General features: G+C 41.7%; 2 protein-coding genes across 2 annotated transcripts; one reads left to right on the plus strand and one right to left on the minus strand.

The window, feature by feature from the left end:
* The first annotated feature begins 1,489 nt into the window (after positions 1–1,489).
* LOC131230725 (uncharacterized) lies at positions 1,490–2,106 on the plus strand. Its single transcript, XM_058226666.1, has one exon. It carries the CDS (start codon positions 1,490–1,492, stop codon positions 1,892–1,894), a length of 405 nt encoding a protein of 134 aa, XP_058082649.1. The 3' UTR covers positions 1,895–2,106.
* Positions 2,107–2,865: 759 nt separating this feature from the next.
* Positions 2,866–3,444, minus strand: LOC131230561 (uncharacterized). Its single transcript, XM_058226466.1, has one exon. The coding sequence runs from the start codon at positions 3,442–3,444 to the stop codon at positions 2,866–2,868; it is 579 nt and encodes a 192-aa protein (XP_058082449.1).
* Between the last annotated feature and the right edge of the window lie 17,654 nt (positions 3,445–21,098).

Consider the following 21,098-nt stretch of genomic DNA (forward strand, 5'->3'; position numbering starts at 1 on the left):
TAATGTAATTTGATACTTGTAATTTTTTATAGCAACACTTACATTTTAACCTGGTATGTGTATGTATTTCAGGGATTCGCACATGTACACACATATATTTCTTTAAGTCTTCCGCATGCTCTCTTCACTTATCCCTGAATTATATCTGCACTTTGGCTTAATCTATTCTATGTTTTATGCATTAATACAGACAACATACATCCATCATTGAATATGTTGCATAAGTGATGTTTTAGAACTCGGGAGCTGAGTTATGCTCGACCCCCGAATTTCAGGGCGTTACATCAGTCTCAGGTGGATCTTTCTTTGTTCACTCTCATCACTTCCACCAGCATCACTCTTGTCCTTGTTTACGTTGATGACATCTTGGTTGCTAGTAACGACATCTCTCAAATCGAGCTTTTTAAGAAAATTCTCTCCACTCACTTCAAGACAAAGGACCTTGGTTCCTTGAAGTACTTTCTTGGACTTGAAGTTGCTCGCTCTCCCAAAGGCATCTTTCTTAATCAGCGCAAATATGCTCTCGACATTCTCTCTGACAGTGGACAACTTAGTGCACGGACTGCTCTTTTTCCTATGGAGCAACATTTGAAGCTTAATACTCAAGATGGTGACCTTCTCCCTAATCTTGGCCTTTACCGTCACCTTGTTGGCCGTCTCATCTATCTGACCATCACCAGACCAGACATTGTTTATGCAGTCAACACACTCAGTCAATTCATGCATACTCCTCGGGTCCCCCACATGGCTGTAGCTACCAGAGTTCTCCGCTACATCAAAGGCTACCCTGACCAAGGCATCTTCTTTCCTTCATCCAATAGTACACATGTTATAGCTTATACAGATTCTGATTGGGCCAGCTGTCCCACCACCATCTACTTTATTCAGTTAGGCACCAGTCTAATCTCATGGCGCACCAAGAAGTAAAATATAGTTGCTCGCTCTTCCGCTGAAGCTGAATATTGAGCCATGGCCGTCACAACCTATGAACTCACTTGGTTGAAACAACTTCTCACTGATCTTGGTGTCTCTCATCCCGAGCCATTCACTCTACATTATGACAATCAATCTGCACTATATATTGCACATAATCCTATGTTTTATGAGCATACCAAACACATTGAAATTGATTGCCACATTATTCGCGACAAAATTCGCTCGTGCCTCCTCAAAGCTATCCACACTGCTTCCAGTGAGCAAGTTGCTGATATCTTCACCAAAGCTTTGGGACATGAACTTTTTCATCATTTTTCGCGCAAGTTGGGCATTATGGACCTCCATGCGCCAACTTGAGGGGGAGTATTGACAGATTTCTTACCATACATGCACAAAATCAAGACTTGCATAAAATCAGTAATTAGATTATTTTTAGAACTCAATCAAATATCTTTTTCCATACATAGCTCATTGTACATCTATTTATTTGTAAAGCTCAATACGAAATATACAACAATTCAATCAAATATTTCTTTCTATCTTTCATCTTTACATGTACCATGGTGATGTTGTGCCCAAGGATGTGAATGTTGTTGTGGCAACCATCAAGACCAAGCGCACAATCCAGTTCGTCGATTGGTGCCCAATTGGCTTCAAGTGTGGCATCAACTATCAGCCACCCACTGTTGTCCCTGGCGGTGACCTGGCCAAGGTGCAGAGGGCTGTGTGCATGATCTCCAACTCTACCAGTGTTGCTAAAGTGTTCTCCCGCATCGACCATAAGTTTGATCTCATGTATGCCAAGCGTGCCTTTGTGCACTGGTATGTTGGTGAGGGGATGGAAGAGGGGGAGTTCTCAGAGGCCCGTGAGGATCTTGCTGCGCTTGAGAAGGGTTACAAGGAGGTTGGTGCTGAGTCTGCAGAAGGTGAGGATGGTGATGAGGGAGAAGAGTATTGAGAGAGGAGAGAGCTCCTTTGCATACGTGTTGTGCTGCCTCTATTATTTGCCTGTGTTGGTGTTTGGTTTGTGTCTGCCATCCGTGGTGTGTCCTAGGTTTTCTTTAAGCACTGTTATTGTGTTTGAGAGTTTGTTTTACTGTTTGGGATGTGGAGACCCTTTGTTGCTGATGGTACTGCCTCCAATATGGTAATATGAATTTGTTGGTGTTATTCTCAAAAAAAAAAAAAAAAAAAAACTTGCAAGAAGTTTTTAATGGTGGAAGTTCAATCCCTACTTTATGGTCTACTTAAACTATGGACCTAGCTCAGTTTTTGGCTCATACCTTAAAATAATCTGAAAAAAAAAAAAAAAAACCTATGAACAGCGTGGATAAAATACTTACATCATTGTAGGCCCCACAAAGCCTTGCTCAAACGGATTACCGTCCGGGCGGGGGTAGGACGCAATCTGCGTCCACTACAATGTTTATTTGACGTCCAACATGTTGATTACATCATAGACACCTTAGATGAAGGAGAAAAAACAAATATCAACTTGATTTAAAACTTTTGTGGCTCCTATGAAGTTTCTAATGGTGTGCATTCAATTACCACTTTTCCTTTGATGTGGTCCACTTGAGATTTAGATTTACGGATCCAGCCCATTCATTATGTGTGTCCCACTTGGATGACGGGTTAGACCAAGTTTCAACTGCATCCAAAACTCATGTGGACCCCACTAAGTGCTTTTATATCATTTCGGGATGTCTTCACATAGTTTTAGATGATATGGCAAAGTAGGAGACTTTTAGCCTCAGTTCCTATGCAATTGAAGCTAAAATGTTTTTTTTTTTTTTCAAAACGTTGTATTTCATTAACAACAGAGGGTTATACAGAGAAGAAGCTTCGGGTGGCCCAGGGGCAAAAACCGGGCCACTTATCATATGGGCCAATCACCAACAACCACCAGGGGAAAAAAAAAACCAACCTTTACATCTTCACTCTGGTATCTCTAACTACACCTAACCCAACCTTATCCAAGAACAGAAGGCCTCGAATGTGGGGAGGAAGATCCCGATAATGAGAAATCACAATAGACGCCTGAGTCCCACTAGCCTCCCTAGCCATACCGTCAGCCGGACCATTTCCTTCCCTGGGAATAACCGAGAATACCAATTCAGCTGCATGTACCAAACTCTTGATCCTAGCGACCCAGGGCTTCCAATTCCAAGACGTGGCTAAAGTCCCTGATAGAAGCCTTGCCGCAACCTTTAAATCTGTTTCCACAATAATTTTTGAAAAGCCTCTATCCAGACAAAGGATAATACCATCATATATGGCCCGAATCTCCGCTTGGTTGTTCGAACCCACCCCATAGGCTGATGAGAAGGCAAGAACAAACCTGCCATCATCTCTTCTGTAGATTCCGCCACCTCCAGATAGGCCTGGATTCTCGCACGCTGATCCATCCACATTCACTTTCACCCACCCAGAAGGCGGTTTAGCCCAGAAGACTGTCTGCATGGAAGGAAAATGCTTTGGGTGGGGCCGGTTAACAAAACCAACCATGCCCAGACGCTAGAGGCAGGCCTGATGATTCTCCAAGATACGTGAAGCCCACCATTTTATCCTTGCAATGGAGTGGTTAGCCAACATGGGGCAATTCTCCTTCCTCGCCCTGTTTCTTGAACGCCATAACTCCTAGAAAATGAGAACTGGGATAATTCTCCTGATGGGGGCTGCCGCCGCACCCTGAGCCCCAGCAATTTTCCATTGTGCCATCCTTTCTTCGACCGACCGATGATGGAGGAGGGAAACCTTACAAAGTGCGCCAAAATGGGACCATACCTGAGAAGCAATCTACCCCAGAAGGAATAGGTGCTGGATGGATTCCTGATTAGGCTTAGAAATGTTCTCGTCCGCACAATAGGAGCAAATAGATGCTAGATGAATGCCTTTTGTCTGTGCCCTTTCATCAACGAGGATCACCCCCTGCAGCAATTTTCAAAGGAACAAAGACATCTTTGGGGGCACTTTGCTGTGCCAGATCCAATTACACCACCATCTACCAGGAGACGGGACTCTTAAGAGCTCCCATGCAGATTTCGTCGAGAAAGAACCAGAGGGGTCATGCGGCCAGAACACCTCGGGTTTCTCATCAGTGGTAGCAAACCCCCCATGGAATATGGAGTTAAGAGTATCCTGGGACAGGTATAAATGAACAGATGAGGGAGGTAGGGCACCTAAAGGCCCGATGAAGTCTCTGACCTGAAGGGACTGAAGTGAGGTAGGGATAGGGCTGACCGCTAAATGAAGGAGAGGGCCGACACCAGACCAGTTGGATTGCCATAAATTCAGAACCCCCGAACCCACGTGCCACTGGATGTTGTTGTTAATGGGCGGAAGAAGCTTTCTGATCTCATTCCAAAAAGGAGATGAACGAATGGATCTTTTGACCTCGGTCTCCTCTTCAAAATCATCCCGATGCATAGTTCGCATGTGGGCCACCCAAGGACCCTCCTTTTCCTCATACTTCACGTTCCAGGCCATCTTCATACGAAGGGCTAACAACACCTCTTTCAACTTTGGAACTCCTAGGCTACCTTCCTCAATCGACCTTGCAATCTTGCTCCATGAATCCAATGGCATTTCTTTTTACCTTCCGCCCAACCCCAAAAAAATTGAGCAAACTTACTCTCCAAAGCGGTTAAAACCTGAGCTGGCGTCTTCATGGCAGCCATGGTGTGGAGGGGGATACTACCCAACACATGTTTGGTGAGGGTTAGCCTACCAACCTGGGATAAAAACTGAGCATTCCACCCACTAATCCTGCTAGATATTTTTTCCATAAGCGACTGAAACATAGCTGAAGTACTTCTGCCCTTGTACAGCGGAACACCAAGGTAGAGAACCCCCGATCTGGCTTTAGAGAATCCCAAAATGCGCTCAGTACTCCTGATCCTTGCTGGAGATAAGAGTTTAGAGGAAATGGAGCAACTTTTGGTGTTGTTAATCCTCTGACCAGAGGCGTTCTGGAAGGAGGTCAAGAAATTCTTTACAACCATCAGCGATTCTCGACTGCCATTCACAAACAGGAATGTATCATCTGCAAACAGCAGATGAGAGATAAGGGGGCATCCTCTCGGTAGACTGAACGAACTACACCAACCTCTTTTGATCAACTGTTTGAGGGCTCTGGAGAAGGCTTTCGCTGCAAGGATGAACAACCCAAGGGAAAGAGGGTCCCCCTGGCGTAAGCCTCTAGAGGATTTGAAAAAATCCGCCGCCTCCCCGTTAATAAGAACTAAGAACCAACTATTTCCCTAACATGCTTCCATAATAGTCACCCACTTGTCACTAAACCCAAACCGAGTCAGCACTTGTTTAAGGAAGTTCCAATTGGTCCTGTCGTAAGCTTTCTCCAAATCGAGTTTTAGGATGATATTCCCACCCCTCACTTTCCTGTCGAGATATCTCATTGCCTCCAACACCATCGCAATATTTTCAGTGATAGCTCTACCTTTAACAAAGGCCCCTTGTTCCAAAGTGACCAATTTCGGGAGGACCTTACTCAGCCGAGAAGTGAGGATCTTGGAAATTATTTTATAGATCACATTGCATAGGCTTATCGGATAGTAATCAGTGAATTTAGATGCTAGTGAGGATTTTGGAATGAGACAAATCAAGGATACAGTGAAAGCTCTCGGGATTGCTTCTCTCGCGAACACCGAGCACGCGACTTTGTGGATATCTTCTCCCACCGTCGGCCAGCACTCTATGAAGAAAGAAGAAGAGAACCCATCGGGGCCCGGAGCACCGTCTTTGGGAATGCCAAAGGCGGTAGCCTGAGTTTCCTGAAAGGAAGGAGGAGCAAGTAGATCATCGTTATCTTCCAAATTTAGTATATGAGGGATGACATTGAGAAAAGAGCTGGGGTCCGCAGTAGGCTCAGCCTGAAAAAGCCTTTGAAAATGTTGAACTGCAGCCGCCTTGATCTGGGCCTAACCTGTGAAGGAAGTTCCATTGTCATCTTTGATGGAGCTGATCGTACTCCGCCTAACTCGCTCGCGAGCTAAAGCGTGGAAGTGCTTTGTATTTCGGTCCCATTCATCCAGCCAAGAGTTTCTAGCTTTTTGCTTCCAGAAGATTTCCTCCATCAGTTCAAGATTGGCCAACTACCTCCTGGCAACTAAACTTTCTTGAAACAAATCCTCAGCACCCGATATTTGCAGTCTACCTTCCAATCTATCCAGGTCAGCCTCAGCTACCTTAAGTTGATTGAATGAATTACCAAAGACCTCCTTATTCCATACTCTCAAGAGTTGCTTGGTCTTTTTCAGTTTTAACTGCACATTGATCATGGGGTGGGTAGAGCAGAATCCTTCCCAAGCCTTCTTAACTACCAGGTGGAAGGAGTCGTAGAGCATCCACATTTGGAGGAAGCGAAAAGGACGGATGTTGGGCACCTGCTGAGGGGGAAAGGAAAAAAAGCAATGGCGCATGGTTCGAATTCACACGGGGGAGGTACTCAACCCGGAAGGATGGGAATGCTTCCGCCCATCTATCATTCATGAGCATTCTGTCCAACCTGGCCCAAATTCTATCATTTCCTGTCCTGTTGTTGCTCCACATAAAGCTGTTTCCAACGAACCTTGCATCTAGCAGGGTAGCTTGCTGAATAGCAGAAGTAAACTCTGACATACTCGGCCTTCCCGTCAGTCTGTTACTTCTACACTCGCTTGCTACTGGGACTGCATTGAAATTGCCTCCAACTGCCCAAGGGCCAGTGAAGCTCCTGCTAAGATTTTCCAGGTCCAACCAGAGGGACCTTCTTAAAAGATATGAGCATCTAGCATAAACAATGGACAGCAACATAGGAAAACTGCAATACTGAACAGAAATATGCAAAGAGATCATTTGAGGAGATTTAGAGTGCACCGTCGCATTGATTTGGTTGTGGAAGTAAACCCAAAATTTACCCCCAACTTTGCCATTCGATATCGAGGAATGAAAGCCCAGCTTCAGACCAATGGCCACCCTTCGCTCCTCTCTTGTCATCGGTTCGAGGATCGCTACTAGCATCGGGTTGAATTTCCTGATCAGTTTCTTCATAGTTTTGATGGTAGGCTGATTGCCTGGCCCACAAGCATTCCAAATAAGAGCACTACCCATCTGTAACACACCTTAAGTTCACGGCCTGCCTCTTTAGTCGATACAATCTGTAAAACCTCTCTCCTTCTTCAACTAGTCTCGCCACCTTCCTGTTAGCCATATAACGCCTCTTGCCCTGAATGCCAATGCTTAGTTGTAGGGTGCTTCTCTTTGTTCCTTCCTAGCCAGCAGCTGGAAAAGGCGGGTACGCAAGTTGGGCCATTGGGACCTGATCTTTATCAACTGATATTCTACCTTCTCTACCTTCCTGCCCAAAATATGGGGAGAGGTTAACCTCCAGCTGCCCTGTGGATTCTGCTTCACTTCCTTCTTTATCCCGGTTGGTAGGAAAACAACACTCCCTGGTCCTCTACTCAACAACTGGAGTCAAAGATTCCTGGGAAGTAGGCCGAAGCTGAGGGTGAGAATGCCAGCGGATGGGTGACAACCCGGCGGACCTTGCTTTCCATGAAGCCTGCCGGTCGCTACGCCTCCTGAAAGTAATTAATGAACCCCGCTGGCCCAGCAGGCGGGGAAACGGAGATAGAAAGAGCCTTCCCATTGTAGATGGCCTGGTTCCCCTGGCCATTGGTGCTACTGGTGTTTGCCTGACCCACACAGACTAGGCCAAACGCACGGGAGCAGGTACATTCTTTTGTATACTTAGGGGGTCTAACGCATTCTTTGCTCTGCACAGGGGGGATATGAGCTTCCATTGCTTTAACTTGAAGGTCTTGGGATTGTAGAGCCGCATGATCCACCCATCTGTCAGGTTCACGAATGCAATAAGTGGCCCACCTGCCATCAGGGACAAGAGGGTCTCTATCCCCGAAGAGCGATGGATAACACGTTTGGAGAGGGCTGTGGAGGAACATGTCGGAACAGATGTAGGATTGGGTTGAGGGACTAGACGGGAGGGTGTTGTTGGGAGATGGAATGGGGTGGCTGTTCAAGTCCGGAATCAAGGGATCCCCAACATCAGTCCCTAACTGCAGGGATGGTGGGTCCGAAATGATTGGGCCGGTCAGAAGAAATTAGTCAGGTACAAGGGAAGCAGGGTTGTAGGGTGTAGGTGTGGCTTGAGTAGCCCGCTTGGGGGAAGAGGCTGTGTCCTTGGCATTATCACAAACAGCTGGAAGGCATATGGATAGCGGGGAATTATGATTGTGAAAAGTCTTCTCCACCCATGCTCTGGTGGAATTGCAACCTGTATGTTGCACGCCTTGGTTGGGAATTCGGGTTGTCTGAAAATCAGGTTGCTCGAAATAGGCAAAAACTAGAAAGGACAGGTCATTCACCTTTAAAAACCTCAAGCTATGAATATCACCGGTGACGGTCTAATTTTAACTTTGGCAAATCCCTGAAAGATACCTAGAGCAGTTACACTGTCGACTTGTAGCACCTCCCCGTACGATTGAGCTAGACCTGCAATGGCGCCCGGAAACCAGGTATGGGCCGGGATACTCACCATCCGGATCCAAAAACCTTTGATGAGGGATGTGGCTTGGGCATACCAAGAGCAAAGTTCCGAAATACCCATCTGACCAAGGAGGACCTGATATGACGTAAAATCCTCCAGTTCCCTTTGAGATTGGAATTTGAGGAGGAATTTTCGAGGAGCAATCCTTGTGACATCGATTTGGGACGCGACGAACTTCGAATTTCGGAGAGAGTCGATCAGATGCAGGACGGATACCTCCTTAGCACACGAGGCAATGAGGGCCCTAGAAAGGGCACCCTGTAATTTATCGACTTCCCTGGTGTCAGCTTCAATGACGAAAGGGTCCATGCGGCGCCCAAGAACAGGGGATTCTTCATGCTGCATAGATGGTTTAACAGAAATAGAGTGGCTTCTGACAGCTTCTGAGAAAGTAGGTCGAGGCGCTGCAAACATGGTCGGTGGAGGTGATGAGCCCCTAGATGGACTGGCAGTCCCCCTCTAATTTTTGGCCCAATTTATCCACACAATACGACCGTCGATTCTCCTATCATGCAAACATTGGGCCGCGTTGATCCCCTCCTGTTCATAACAAAACCGAACAAAAGCGAATCACGAGACTTTTTTCGGATCTAATCTCTGGGGATGTACACATCCGATATCTTCCCATGTCTGCCGAAGATCCTGAGCAGATCCTCACTTAAGGTGTCGAATGTGAGGTTGGCAACGAAAAGAGTGAAGGGAGGTTTGCGAGGGTGTGATTTCCTTCGGGTTATAGTCTCCCAATGGCATTCTCGCTCGCGCTCCCCCATTTTACCACAACTATTTAACCTAGCTTCACTTCAGTTCCTTGATGGCTGCACTTCAGTTCCTTATTGAAGCCAAAAAAAGTTGACTTATACTTCACTTTCCTGGTAATTGAGGCTTAAAAAGTTAACTTTTAATCTTAGTTTTTTACTAATTGAGGTAAAATTGTAAACTTTTAACCTTATTTTTTTATCAATTTAGGCAAAATGAAAGACTTTTAACCTCAGTTTTCAAGGTAAAATGGTAGACTTTTAGCCTCACTTTCTTACCATGCAAGGCCAAAAAAAAAAAAAAAAAACTTTTAGCCTCAGTTCCATTACAACTGAGGCAAAAAAGCAAATTATTAGCCCCAATTTCCTAATAACTGAGGCTAAAAAGTGGACTTTGACCTTAGTTTCTTATTAAATGAGGCAAAATAACAAATTTTTAACCTCAATTTTTTATCAACTGAGGCAGAATGGTAGACGTTTAGCCTCGATTTTTCACCAATTGAGACAAAGTGTTAAATTTTTAGCCTCGATTTATCAACAACCAAGGCGAAATAGTAAACTTTTAACCTCAGTTTTGCACCAATTGAGGTGAAATAATGAACTTTTAGTCTTAGTTTCTTAACAAGTAAGGCGAAAAATGAACTTTTAGCCTCAGTTCCTTAGCAACCAAGGCTAAAAAGCACATTTAACCTCAGTTCTTTCGACTGGGGCTAAAAAATTGTGGTTAAAGACCTATTTTCTTGTAGTGATATCTGATACCTGTAAATATAAGTTGTATTTATGCACATGCATACACTCAATACCAGAGGTGCGGATCATTTCTTCTCTACATTTGGTTTTGAACAAAAAGCCAAATAGATGTTAAGTAAAATAATAATAATAATAATAAGAACCCGAGTCATATAAATGTTCAGAATCTTCAGTTGCAAGCTTGGTAAACTAGTTAATAACAAGATTTAATGGTCATTTAGTAACCCAATTTTTGTCATGCCATATAAAACTTGTGCACCAAAAAATGGTTCCTACAGCAGGTACTCTGCTTCTAACCAACATAAAAAAATTTATTTTTATTTTTTAAAAAAATTGTCTAAGGAAAAAACAAGTATGATTCTTCAAGGAAGTAGAAAGATGCTAATAAAAACGAGTAGAAATAACATAAAACATCCATTTCAATGATAGAAAAAAGAAACTTTACCCGAATCAACCACTTTATGACTTGAAAATGTATATAGAAAACTGCATTGCTATACAGGTGACTAGCTAAAAGCACATGAAATTGACAAAAATGTAAATGCATACCTAACATAGAAAGCAATAGCATATTTTTTTTTCCCTAAAACCCTTTCAACTGACCATGAACTCGAACATACATTCCATTCTTGATAACAGACAAAAAATAATAATAATAATACTTGGAACGATACTATGATAATGACAGTGGTGGTGATGGTGATGAGAGCATTACTCCTATGACATGTACATTCCATCAAGTTCCATGACATTCACATCGAAACATCTCTATTGTATACATTCCATTGGTGTACAATGGATGGGACCATTGATCTAGTGGTCCACCACATGGATTTTCCATGCTCAAAATGCAAGGCCAACGGACAGGTTGGTCTCCATTTAGTGGCTTGGAAAAGGATTCCTGGCTCAAAAATGAGCAAATAGTCCAAATTCAATGGTCAAAATTCACAACACGGTTGTGGTTGTGAAAGCTCAAGCAATGGTAGGTGGCCTGAAAATTTGCAAAGAAATGGGGCTATCCAACATTATAGTCAAAATTGATTCTTGTCCTATCTTCGAAGCAGTCTCCAATTCCCCTCCCATTGGATGCTGGAACATTTGGTATCTCCTGGGAACCATTCAGCAACTCATCTAGCCACTCAACCTTCACTCACTCCTACCAGGACGACATCTCAGTGGTGGATGGCCTTGCCAAATTGGCCAGCAGCAGTTCCTCAGACAAGTTCTATCATAGCTCTGCCGACCTCCCCAGCTTCATCAAAGGATCCATCCTTCTGGACAAAGCAGGCCTGGGTCAGGTTAGGCGGTGTAAACCTAAGAAGGTGTGAGCTGATTTATTTTTCCCATAGCCTGGCCACCTTCTCCTTTTCCTCTTTCTTTCCAGCGGCTCTAGGATAGCCCCCAGTGTGTCAGTGTTCTGCTCCCAAGGAGCTGTTGCTTCCCTCGAGTTTGCCTGGCAAGTTTTCTGTCTGGCTTCTGGGATGGCATTGATTTTGGAGTGAGCATCGTTCAGCTCTTGGGGAAGTGCCATCTCCGTCTTCATGGGGAATCCAAGTCCTTCTAGTGGAGGACTTTCGGTTTGGAGATCTATTTTCCTGCAGGGAGGTTATTGCATGTCCTGCTGTTCTGTTTTCCGTTCTGCATTATTATTATTATTTTTTTTCTGTTTTCTGTTTAGCCAATATGATAGGTGAGGCCCAATTTATTGCATGGAGCCCACCCAAAAATCTAGCTTGTTCATAGTCAGTCTCTTTTTAACAAAGATATAGGGGCATGGCCCTTCTTTCGAAAAAAAAAAAAATTCACAACAATCAATCATCTGGATCAACAGTACCTATCATCATCTATGTTTAAGAAAACCATCCAATAACGAGTCCACTTGTTTTAATGGAGGACAAAATGAGTCACCCACCAATACATGCATATTAAAATTGACTTACTAGTCTTTAATATTCAGTTTCAAAGCATTGAAAAAAAAAAAAAAACATAAACGTATTAAGGTGTTCAAGGTTTAGAATTAGTTCCGATAGCCAATCTACGAAATCCAAGTTTGACTTGGCCCAGTCAGTAACAACTTTGTTGTTTCTTAATGAAATTGAGGGCCAGGATCAGTAATCAAGAAACCATCCAAACTGAGTCAAATAACATACATTATGAGTGAATCAATATGATTCCTGGTCCTGCTAACAACCTTACTAAAAAAAGTCCAACACAACCATGTCCTGCTAAGGCTAACAAAAGCATAGCATCATCATCAGCAACAAGAACAACAACAACAACAACATCTAAGCCTTATACAAATTCGTTGGGGTCGGCCACATAAATCTTGTTCAGGCCATTTCACTCTATCAACTCACTCCCAACTATCATGGTGCTTGGTCTCCATTGCACATGACCAAACCATCCAAGTCTACTTTCCCTCATCTTAATACCTATTGGTACTACTACAAATTTCTCTTGAATGCATTCATTTCTAAGTCTATCCTTCCTCATCATGCCAGTCATCAATCTTAACGTCCTTATTTCACCTACACTTAATCCTATGAACATGTTTTTTCTTTAACTAGCCAACATTTTTTCTAACAAAAGCAAAACATATAGAGGATAAATGCTCAACACCGTAGTTTAGTCCTTGTAGCTCCCTGTTGGCTTGACGCATAAGCTTTTTGGTGGAAACTTGAATACCTAAGTTTAGTTCTTAAACCAAGTTTTGCATCAACATAGGCTTAAATCATTAGTTATTAAACCAAGTTTTGCATTAATATAGACTTAAAAAATGGCTTAAATCATCAAGTCTTTAGTCAAGCTTTGAATTTTTTAATCTTGAAAAGTAAGCACATGGCTTTAAATGAGAGAGAGCTTGCTAGAGCCAGAAGCCGAAAGCTACAGTTATCAATGTAGACGAGATCACCATCATCTAAGCCTTATCCCACCTACTTGGATTCGGCTATACGAATCCTATTCTGCCATCTCTCTCTATCAAGTGAAGACAATATAACATTGTTAAAATGCAAGAGGAATATATGCAAACAGAACAACTATTTCTTCAGTGAACACTATAATTGCATGCAATAGCATAAACAACAATTTAATAGTAGTACCATGAGAGTAACATAAGTTGATAATACCTTTTTTGTTTTCATCTTGCTTAAGTATTGTATTTGTAACAATAACCATCGGAGGCCAGACTATCTCATGGTCAGTTGCTGTCTCCAGCATCCATTTACCAAATAACTCACCAACTGGAATTACTGAAGTTCCTCGCCTATGCAGTTCCTCATCCAAGAGTTCAACAAGTTTGTGGTGTAGCGTCACCCTTTTGGCACCTATCCATTACAATAGTCAAAGTGAGAAAGGCGAGTAAGAATAGTCAATATGGAGGGACATATCCATTGCCAACATCGCCACTACCATTTTTAGGTCATTGATTGGTCTTTAAGATCATCCCATCAATGAGAATTTTCTACTCTCTGACCGATAGTGGGATGCACCCAGTGATGAAAGATTACATATTCTCAACATTTATAAGATCATCCCATCAATGAGAATCTTCTACTGTCTCTGCTATCTTCGGCTTTGGAAAATTCGATAGCTACTACCCTTGTTGACTTTGTGAACCAAAACATGATCCCTACTGAGATAATGTTTTGGCATTCACCAACCCTCTGAAATACTCTTCATGATTGCGAGCATGATCTATGCTAGGACTTCCCATTTGAACATGAATGTATAATTTGGTCAACAAGAATTCAACAAAAAAGGTTGGATATAATTTTCAACAATAGGGTCCATAGTGGAGAGATTTTACAGATCAAGAATTTAACTAGAAAAATTTGACATTGTTTTACAAGGAAAATAGGAAGTATGCGTATACAGGAGAAAAATAAAACCAAATCTTTTGAAATGTCCTAGAAAAATGTTGAACTAGGACATTTCATGGATATTGTACATGAAACAAATGGTCATTTACATTATAAGATATACATCAACAAATGGCTATTAAAAACAACAATCAAATATGCCATCCCTGATAGAACCCCTTCCCCAAAAGGTTTTAAGGTCTATAAATTTCTTGAAATATCTTCTTCTTCATTTTCCTTTATGTTCAACTTATGACAACTTGGGATGAAATATTGTTATAAGATATATGTGAATCTAACACCATCCAATCCATGACATCGTGATGTTGAGATATGGGGCCAAGGTTGCCCTATGATTGACTTTTTATTGGATTTGGGGCCCGACATCCCCAAAATGATCAATCCAATAACCAGACGGTGTTAGATTCATGCAAATCTAACAAACGTGTTTCAAATTATGCATATTGGATTGTTGTTGGCCGATGCTTACTGCTCCCCAAAAAAAAAACTTGTTTAAAGGCAAGTGCTTACTGCTATAAAATAAAGTCAAAAAGAACGTCCTAAGACCCACTATTTATATAGATGTCTTTTTAGCACTTGCAACTAGATTGTAGGTTACGTGTGAGTGAGCATTGACTCTTCTTATGGTGGTTTTCCAACAAATTAGAGAAAAGGACTAAAAGAATGCCTATAAAAAGCTTCCTTAATGCAAAAGGAGATGATTTCTGAGATTAAGCCACTTTTAGCAAAAATTGCTGCACAAAAATAGGCATGTACAAAGTCAGATCATTTGTCCAGTCTTGTAGCCAAAAACCAAGGAATTAGATTTTGGTTAGAGATCAGGTTAGATGGAGTTGCTGTCCAGGATACTCTTTAGAGTTAGTCAGTTGAGACGAGGAGAGTACCCACAATGAGAAGGCTCAAAAGTCCGAAAGAAGACTTGTGTTCTACTTGTGTTGACCATAGCTTCAACCATCGATGCCCAAGTGCCCAATGTTGTTCTGTATGCAGTATTGATTGGCATTCCAAGCTTCAGTGTTCATTGACCTGGAAATCAAACACTGTATTGCATCATCCATGTCCATGACAATCTTCTAGTGTAGCATTTTGGTACAGCCCATCTGCCAATGGTTTGATGTACTGCTTAATGGCTAAAACATGGTGTGAGTCTTTTAGTACAGCCCACCAGAGTCTGACATGCATGTGTCATACTGTTACTAGGCACTAACAAGGTCCTAATAATTATATGTACTTCTATATTAACCTAAATATTTTGAACATGTAGAATTACTAAAAATACAGTATTCAATTATGAATTAATCTCTACAACTAGAAACTCCAAAGTGGGTGTTCTGTTCTAACCACGTCTAATGGTTCAGTGTTACTCAGTAAGAGAACAAGCCTTCAGATCCCTTCTCACCATATCAATCAAAATCCTCTAACATGTTTGTCTCATTATCTAGTCAAGCCTTCTCACCAAATGCAATCAGATGACAAGCATGTTATACCAACAATTGATACCTTGTTGTATGGAGAATGAAATACAAAGTAATCTGCATCAGAAATTACAAATTGTTTTCCCTCTAATTTCTCAAACTCAATGAACGTAAGACAATAAGATAATATAGAATATGTACATGAGTAAGCCAAAGGCTGAAGCAGAACAAATAAAACATTCAAATGAATTCAATTGCCAACTACTACAAAAATGTTGGTAGCAAGAATCCAGTGCCATGAGATAGCAAGTTTGTGAAAGCTTCCCATCAACAGCCTATGCACAAGAAATTTGAATGAGGTATCAGAGGAAGGGCAATTACAAACATAATGAGAAAGCTTTGACTATTGAGAAGCATGTCTTTTAAGTATTTGATGAGAAACATAATGTATCAATCAGTGTGTTCAGTAGTGTTGTAGCGTAGCGTGTAGCATACGCTATGTAGTGTAGCATAGGGAAAACACTACGTAGCATAAGTCCCTGGTAGCGTACGCATAAATAAGAAGTTTCTCCTTCAACCTCATTCCCATCGTAATTTTTCTTTCCCCTATTCCACCATTAAAAAACCCCAACCATTGCAACGGTAACCATCCGATCTCCACCTTCTTTGAATAAAATTAATAAAAAATGAGAAAAGAAATCATGAAACAAAAGGAAGAAGGGATGAAGATGCAATGGGAGAAAGGAGAGGGAAGAGAGAAGTTATGGAGGAGGGCACAGGTGGATCGCAACAGTGGAGGTGTTCCCTTTAGCTATGGGCTTTTATAGAGGACAATTGAGAACACCTATAGTCATTCTCCACTCAAATAAAAAAGCAATCTTTTTTAGCTCAAGTCTATTAGTAATCTTAAAGTGTTCAACACCTCTTAAATAATATGTTACCAAATTAACTTTTGCCCCATAAGCTACCAATTTGCTGCTGTTAGCCAAATCAATAGCTAATCAATGTGTATCCAAACACAGCCTAAGTTTGTTTGGTTAGCTACCTAAATAATCAATTTTTGAAAATCAGTTTCCCTAATTTGTGCATTCTCCCATGTAGCCTGGCCCACCATTTCCAACAGTCGTCTCCACTTCTACAAACTCACCAACAGTATTCATAATATGAATCGCATGTGCCCCTGCATATGGGATGTTCCAGTCGGTGGTAGCTATATGGGGCCTGTTATAATTAACGTGTGACATCCACTCCGTCCGTCAGTTTTGCCATTTCATATTAAGGACCATTTCCTACCATTTAGTCCCCTTATCTGACTTATGATTGGGCTCATTGCCAATTAGTGAACAGAGCTTCACCTGGAGCACAAGAAAGTGGCATCCGATGCAAATTGATGTATGTGTTATATCCACTCCGTTTATCCTTTGCGCTTTCCCATTTTAGCACGTCATTTCAAAAATAAGGTATATTCAGTCTCTCATGAACCACATCACAAGAAACAATGGTGATTGAACAACCATCATTGAAAACTTCCTATGGTCTGCAAGAGTGTCTGATCAGCTTGATATTGGTGTTTCCCTTCATGCGTGGGAGAATCAACTTATTAACGGTTTTGGATGGCATATAAACATGAGGTAGGCCTCTAGAAAGTTTCAACGTGTACATTTCTATGTGAGATGCCCCAAAGACGATAGTCCTGCATAGTATCAAAAGTTTTTTTAGTTGTTGTTGTGGTAAAAAAACAGAGACCCTAAGAGGGTTTTTGTAAGAGACTTGGTCCAATCCGGTCCTGATTCCTGGGCAAGAGGTCGAGCGAAGGTCTGGTCCACAAGAAGAGGGAGAAGGGAGCGCTGGTGCGAGAGGTGGAGCACTGTCTGGTCTGCAGGGCGGCGGGGGCGGGGGGCGGTGGCGAAACAGAGCTAAGTGTGAGTGGAAGGTTCGAGGTCTTTTTTTATTTTTTTTCCCCTTCCCATTCTTGTTTATTTGTGTTTTTCGTTTTTGGATGGTTGATGGCAGAGTTGGATTTTGATACAGATTGGGTTCACCATAATGGAGGAAGGTCGCTGGAATGGGTTTTAGAGGAGTGTTGAAAGGGCGGGCACGAGGTTTGGGAGATGGGGAATCGATGGATTGACAAAGATGGGTTTTGGTGGTGATTGGATTTGTCAGATGGATACCATGAAGATTTTTTTAAAAAAAAATGAGGGACGGTCTTCCACGTAAAATCAATAGTAAAGAGAAATGCACTAGTACTCGGAAATGCTATGTGAATGGTAATAAATAAGGGCCGCACTCTTCTCCTTAATTGATTTGATGGCTTACTTTTTTGGTATAAAAATGGTGAATATCGTGAAATATTTGTGAGTCACATATACACCTTTCATCCATTATGTCAGGTGAATTTATGTTATAAGCTAAAAGAATGAGGCATATCTAAAGTTCAAGTGGACCACACCATAGAAAAATGTGAATCAAATACTAACCATTAAAAACTTCTTGGGGCCATTGTTTCTTTTAGTACGGGCCAGTTGAGTGTTGGATCTACCTCATTTTTCTTCTCATATTTTAAAATGTTGTGATAAAATGGATGGATGGAACAGATTTGTCATATATATCAAGATGGGGTCCTAAAATGTCCACTACTACTTTTGAACCGGTTTCCAAGAATGAAATTCCCATGAATATTCAAACAGGTGAAACGGTAATAATTAGGGGTGCACATGGATTGGTTTGGTCCAGTTCCGGGGTTAAACCAAAACTAAACCGTTCCTAACGGTTCCATGATTTTGGGAACCAGAATCGGACCGTTAGTATCCTAGAACCGAACCGGAACCCGGTTCCGGATCAGGTCCACGGTTCTAGCCTAGGATTTTAAATTTTTTTTTTTTTTAAATGCTTTGGCACTCCAAATCTTCTCCACAGCAGCTTCTAGGTCAAAACATACAATGGAGAACCAAGGAAGATTTTCTTTTTCTTATCAATAATGAAATCTTTTTAAATGAAAAGGAGGAAAAGGGAGAATAGGTGTTGGGCTATTTGGAAGCAGGAGCAGCATCTAGCATCAAGGAATTTGCAACTAAGATAAAGATGTGTTGCAACTCCAAATCCTATTCCTATCTACTCCATAACAGCTTCTAGGTCAAAACATAAGATGGAGAACCAAGGGAGATTTTCTTTTTCTTGTCAATATTAAAATCTTTTTAAATTAAGAGGAGGAAAAGGGAGAATAGGAGGAAGAGGGCAGGGGTAGGGCGCTAAAGGCTGCTAATATATTTAGATGGTTTGGATTGACAATTCGGGTCACGGTTCGGATCAACGGTTCGGTTCAGTTCTATAGGTCCCTAAACCGGAACTGATCTGTATCCGTAACCAACGGTTCTGGAAATTTTGGAACTGGACCAAACTGGACCGATCCAACGGTTCCGGTCCGGTCACACGGTTCCACCGGTTCGATGTGCACTCCTAGTAATAATCACCCATTTCTAAGGTATCTACTATTTCCAGGTGAAACGATAAAAATCAAACAGGCCTTAAGGTATAATGTTCTTGCATATGTTAACTTGGACAGTCCATTCGATTAAACTGAACTGTTTTTTTTTTTTTTAATTATTTTTTTACACACGGACACACACCACCACACACTCAGGCTGTAGTGGATTTTCACGACCTATGGGTACTCAAACCCTCAACCAGCTGTTGAAACTTCTAAGAGTACCACCTGAGTAAGAGTAAGGACCCAACTGAACCGTTTTAACTCCAAAACATTTCATAGACTACAATGCAAAAACAGTACTGATTAGATGATCCAATCCATTATTGATTTGGCCTTATTTTTCTCTATCCATCCCTTATATATATATATATATATATATATATATATATATATATATATATATATATATATATATTAGAATTGATCAAGAAAGATTACAATAAAATGGTTAGTACTTGTCGGATTGATAAGATGTTTGCATCCTGCTGCATGAAATGTGGTTTGGATCTAATGAACGGTCTGGATCAGTACATTGAACTGTAAAAGCGTACTACTGCGACTAGGAGCACTATAGTTTGTAGTGCTCTAAGAACGAGCATTTTTCCATGTTAAATACATATTATATATTCACTTAAAGTAATTGGAATAGGATTTGCCAGGCCATATGCATGCAGGAGAGCTCATTTACATAATATGCATGTGTCATTATGGCACACGTGTGTGCAATCTAATCGATTCAATAAGTGAACCCAGCAATGTAAAAATATACTTATTTGCCTTGACCTAACTTGTGGTTTGTGATTTTGGAAGAACTCTGGCACTTGCAATACAAAAATGAGAGAATTAGCCAACCGACCAGGGAGTTAGTATATCGAGAGAGATATTTACCTTTTGAGTGATAATGATCAGAAGATAGTCGATCGAGAGGGGTTTGGAAAATTTAACGAGAGCCATACCACCACAAGAAAAAGATGCAGAGCCGATAGTTGGGGTTACCCTTTGTCGGCCGCCAGTTTTACCAGCCGCAGGTAAAGGGCCGATAAAAAGAAAAAAGGGACGCCCTAATACATTTGGCTCCCCGATCGACTCTGCCTCTCTCTATTTTAAAATGAAGAGAAAACGACTCTCTCTCGTTCTCTCTCCCGATTGCAGAATCGAGGAATAACAACAGTCAAAAACAGTAATCCTAACCCTAGAAATCTCTCCCCACCCACCCACACACACACACACACTTTCTCTCTCTCTCTCTCTCTCTCTCTCTCTCTCTCTCTCTCTCTCTCTCTCTCTCTCAACCCTAATTCTTTCAAAATCAGGGTTACTGAAGACTAGGGTTTTTGGATGTGAGATCTTTCAGATCTGTCATGGCCGATCTTCCCGGCGACGCAGCGGCAGTGGCGAGGGCTTCTCCCCGGCAGCGCCGAGCAATGGCCGTACGGATGTGCCGCCGCTGACGGTGTCGGGATCGTTCAAGGGGTTGAGGAGGCGGTCATCAGTCCGGCGAAGCCTCGACGCAGATGAGTTCATTTAGTTTGTTTAGATTTCAAAGGGAAGTTGGGATTCTGCCCTGGATCCAATTTTGAGCCAAATCCAACCTTTGTAGTTCCTTGAGCTGACCGATTTCAGGTGGCATTTCTCCGGAGATCTACTTATGGCTCAAATTCAACAAAGCCAAGTTGGTAAGTCAACCGATTGCGGCAGGTATGCTTCCATAGATGCGATTCCTTCCCATGAACAAACTCTTGAGATTGGTTGAAAGATTGCTGATTGTTTCAGGAATTAGGATGTCGAGATGTTAGGATGTGTTGGAATAAAATCAGTTCCTTTTTATACTTTGTTTTTTTTCTTTTTAGAATCTGTTGGAATAAAATCTGTTCCTTTTTTATATTTTAAATGAGTTTTTTGTCAGCATCTTTTGGAATAAAATCTGCTATTTCTCTTCTCTGTTTGTTTTTTTTTTTTTCCTTAAATTGGAATATGATTCTTTTCTTAATTGAATGCCCATAAACGTTGCATTGGAAATTCTTTTTAATGCATTTTCTTTTTCTTTTTCATTTCCCTTGTATTCATGCAAATAAAGGCCGTAGCAGTTGAAGTCCTACAAGCGTTAAAGGGAAAATTGGGCCCTCTTTCTTGTCATTGAAAAATACTAAGAAGACGGATATAATTCCGATTTTGTGTTTGGTATGGAGTTTTGTACATCACGGGGTATGAAAATCTACTGAAAACGACTGTTATTGATAGTGTTTAAAAGCTTGGATTTGAGATGGAAACCAACCAACTCAAAACTAGCAACCATGATAA

Source organism: Magnolia sinica, chromosome 17 (assembly GCF_029962835.1).
Source record: "Magnolia sinica isolate HGM2019 chromosome 17, MsV1, whole genome shotgun sequence".
In the NCBI taxonomy this organism is placed as follows: domain Eukaryota; kingdom Viridiplantae; phylum Streptophyta; class Magnoliopsida; order Magnoliales; family Magnoliaceae; genus Magnolia; species Magnolia sinica.

Coding starts and splice junctions, on each gene's coding strand:
- LOC131230725 (XM_058226666.1), top strand. CDS start 1,490: ATGTACCATGGTGATGTTGTGCCCAAGGATGTGAATGTTGTTGTGGCA.
- LOC131230561 (XM_058226466.1), bottom strand. CDS start 3,444: ATGGTTGGTTTTGTTAACCGGCCCCACCCAAAGCATTTTCCTTCCATG.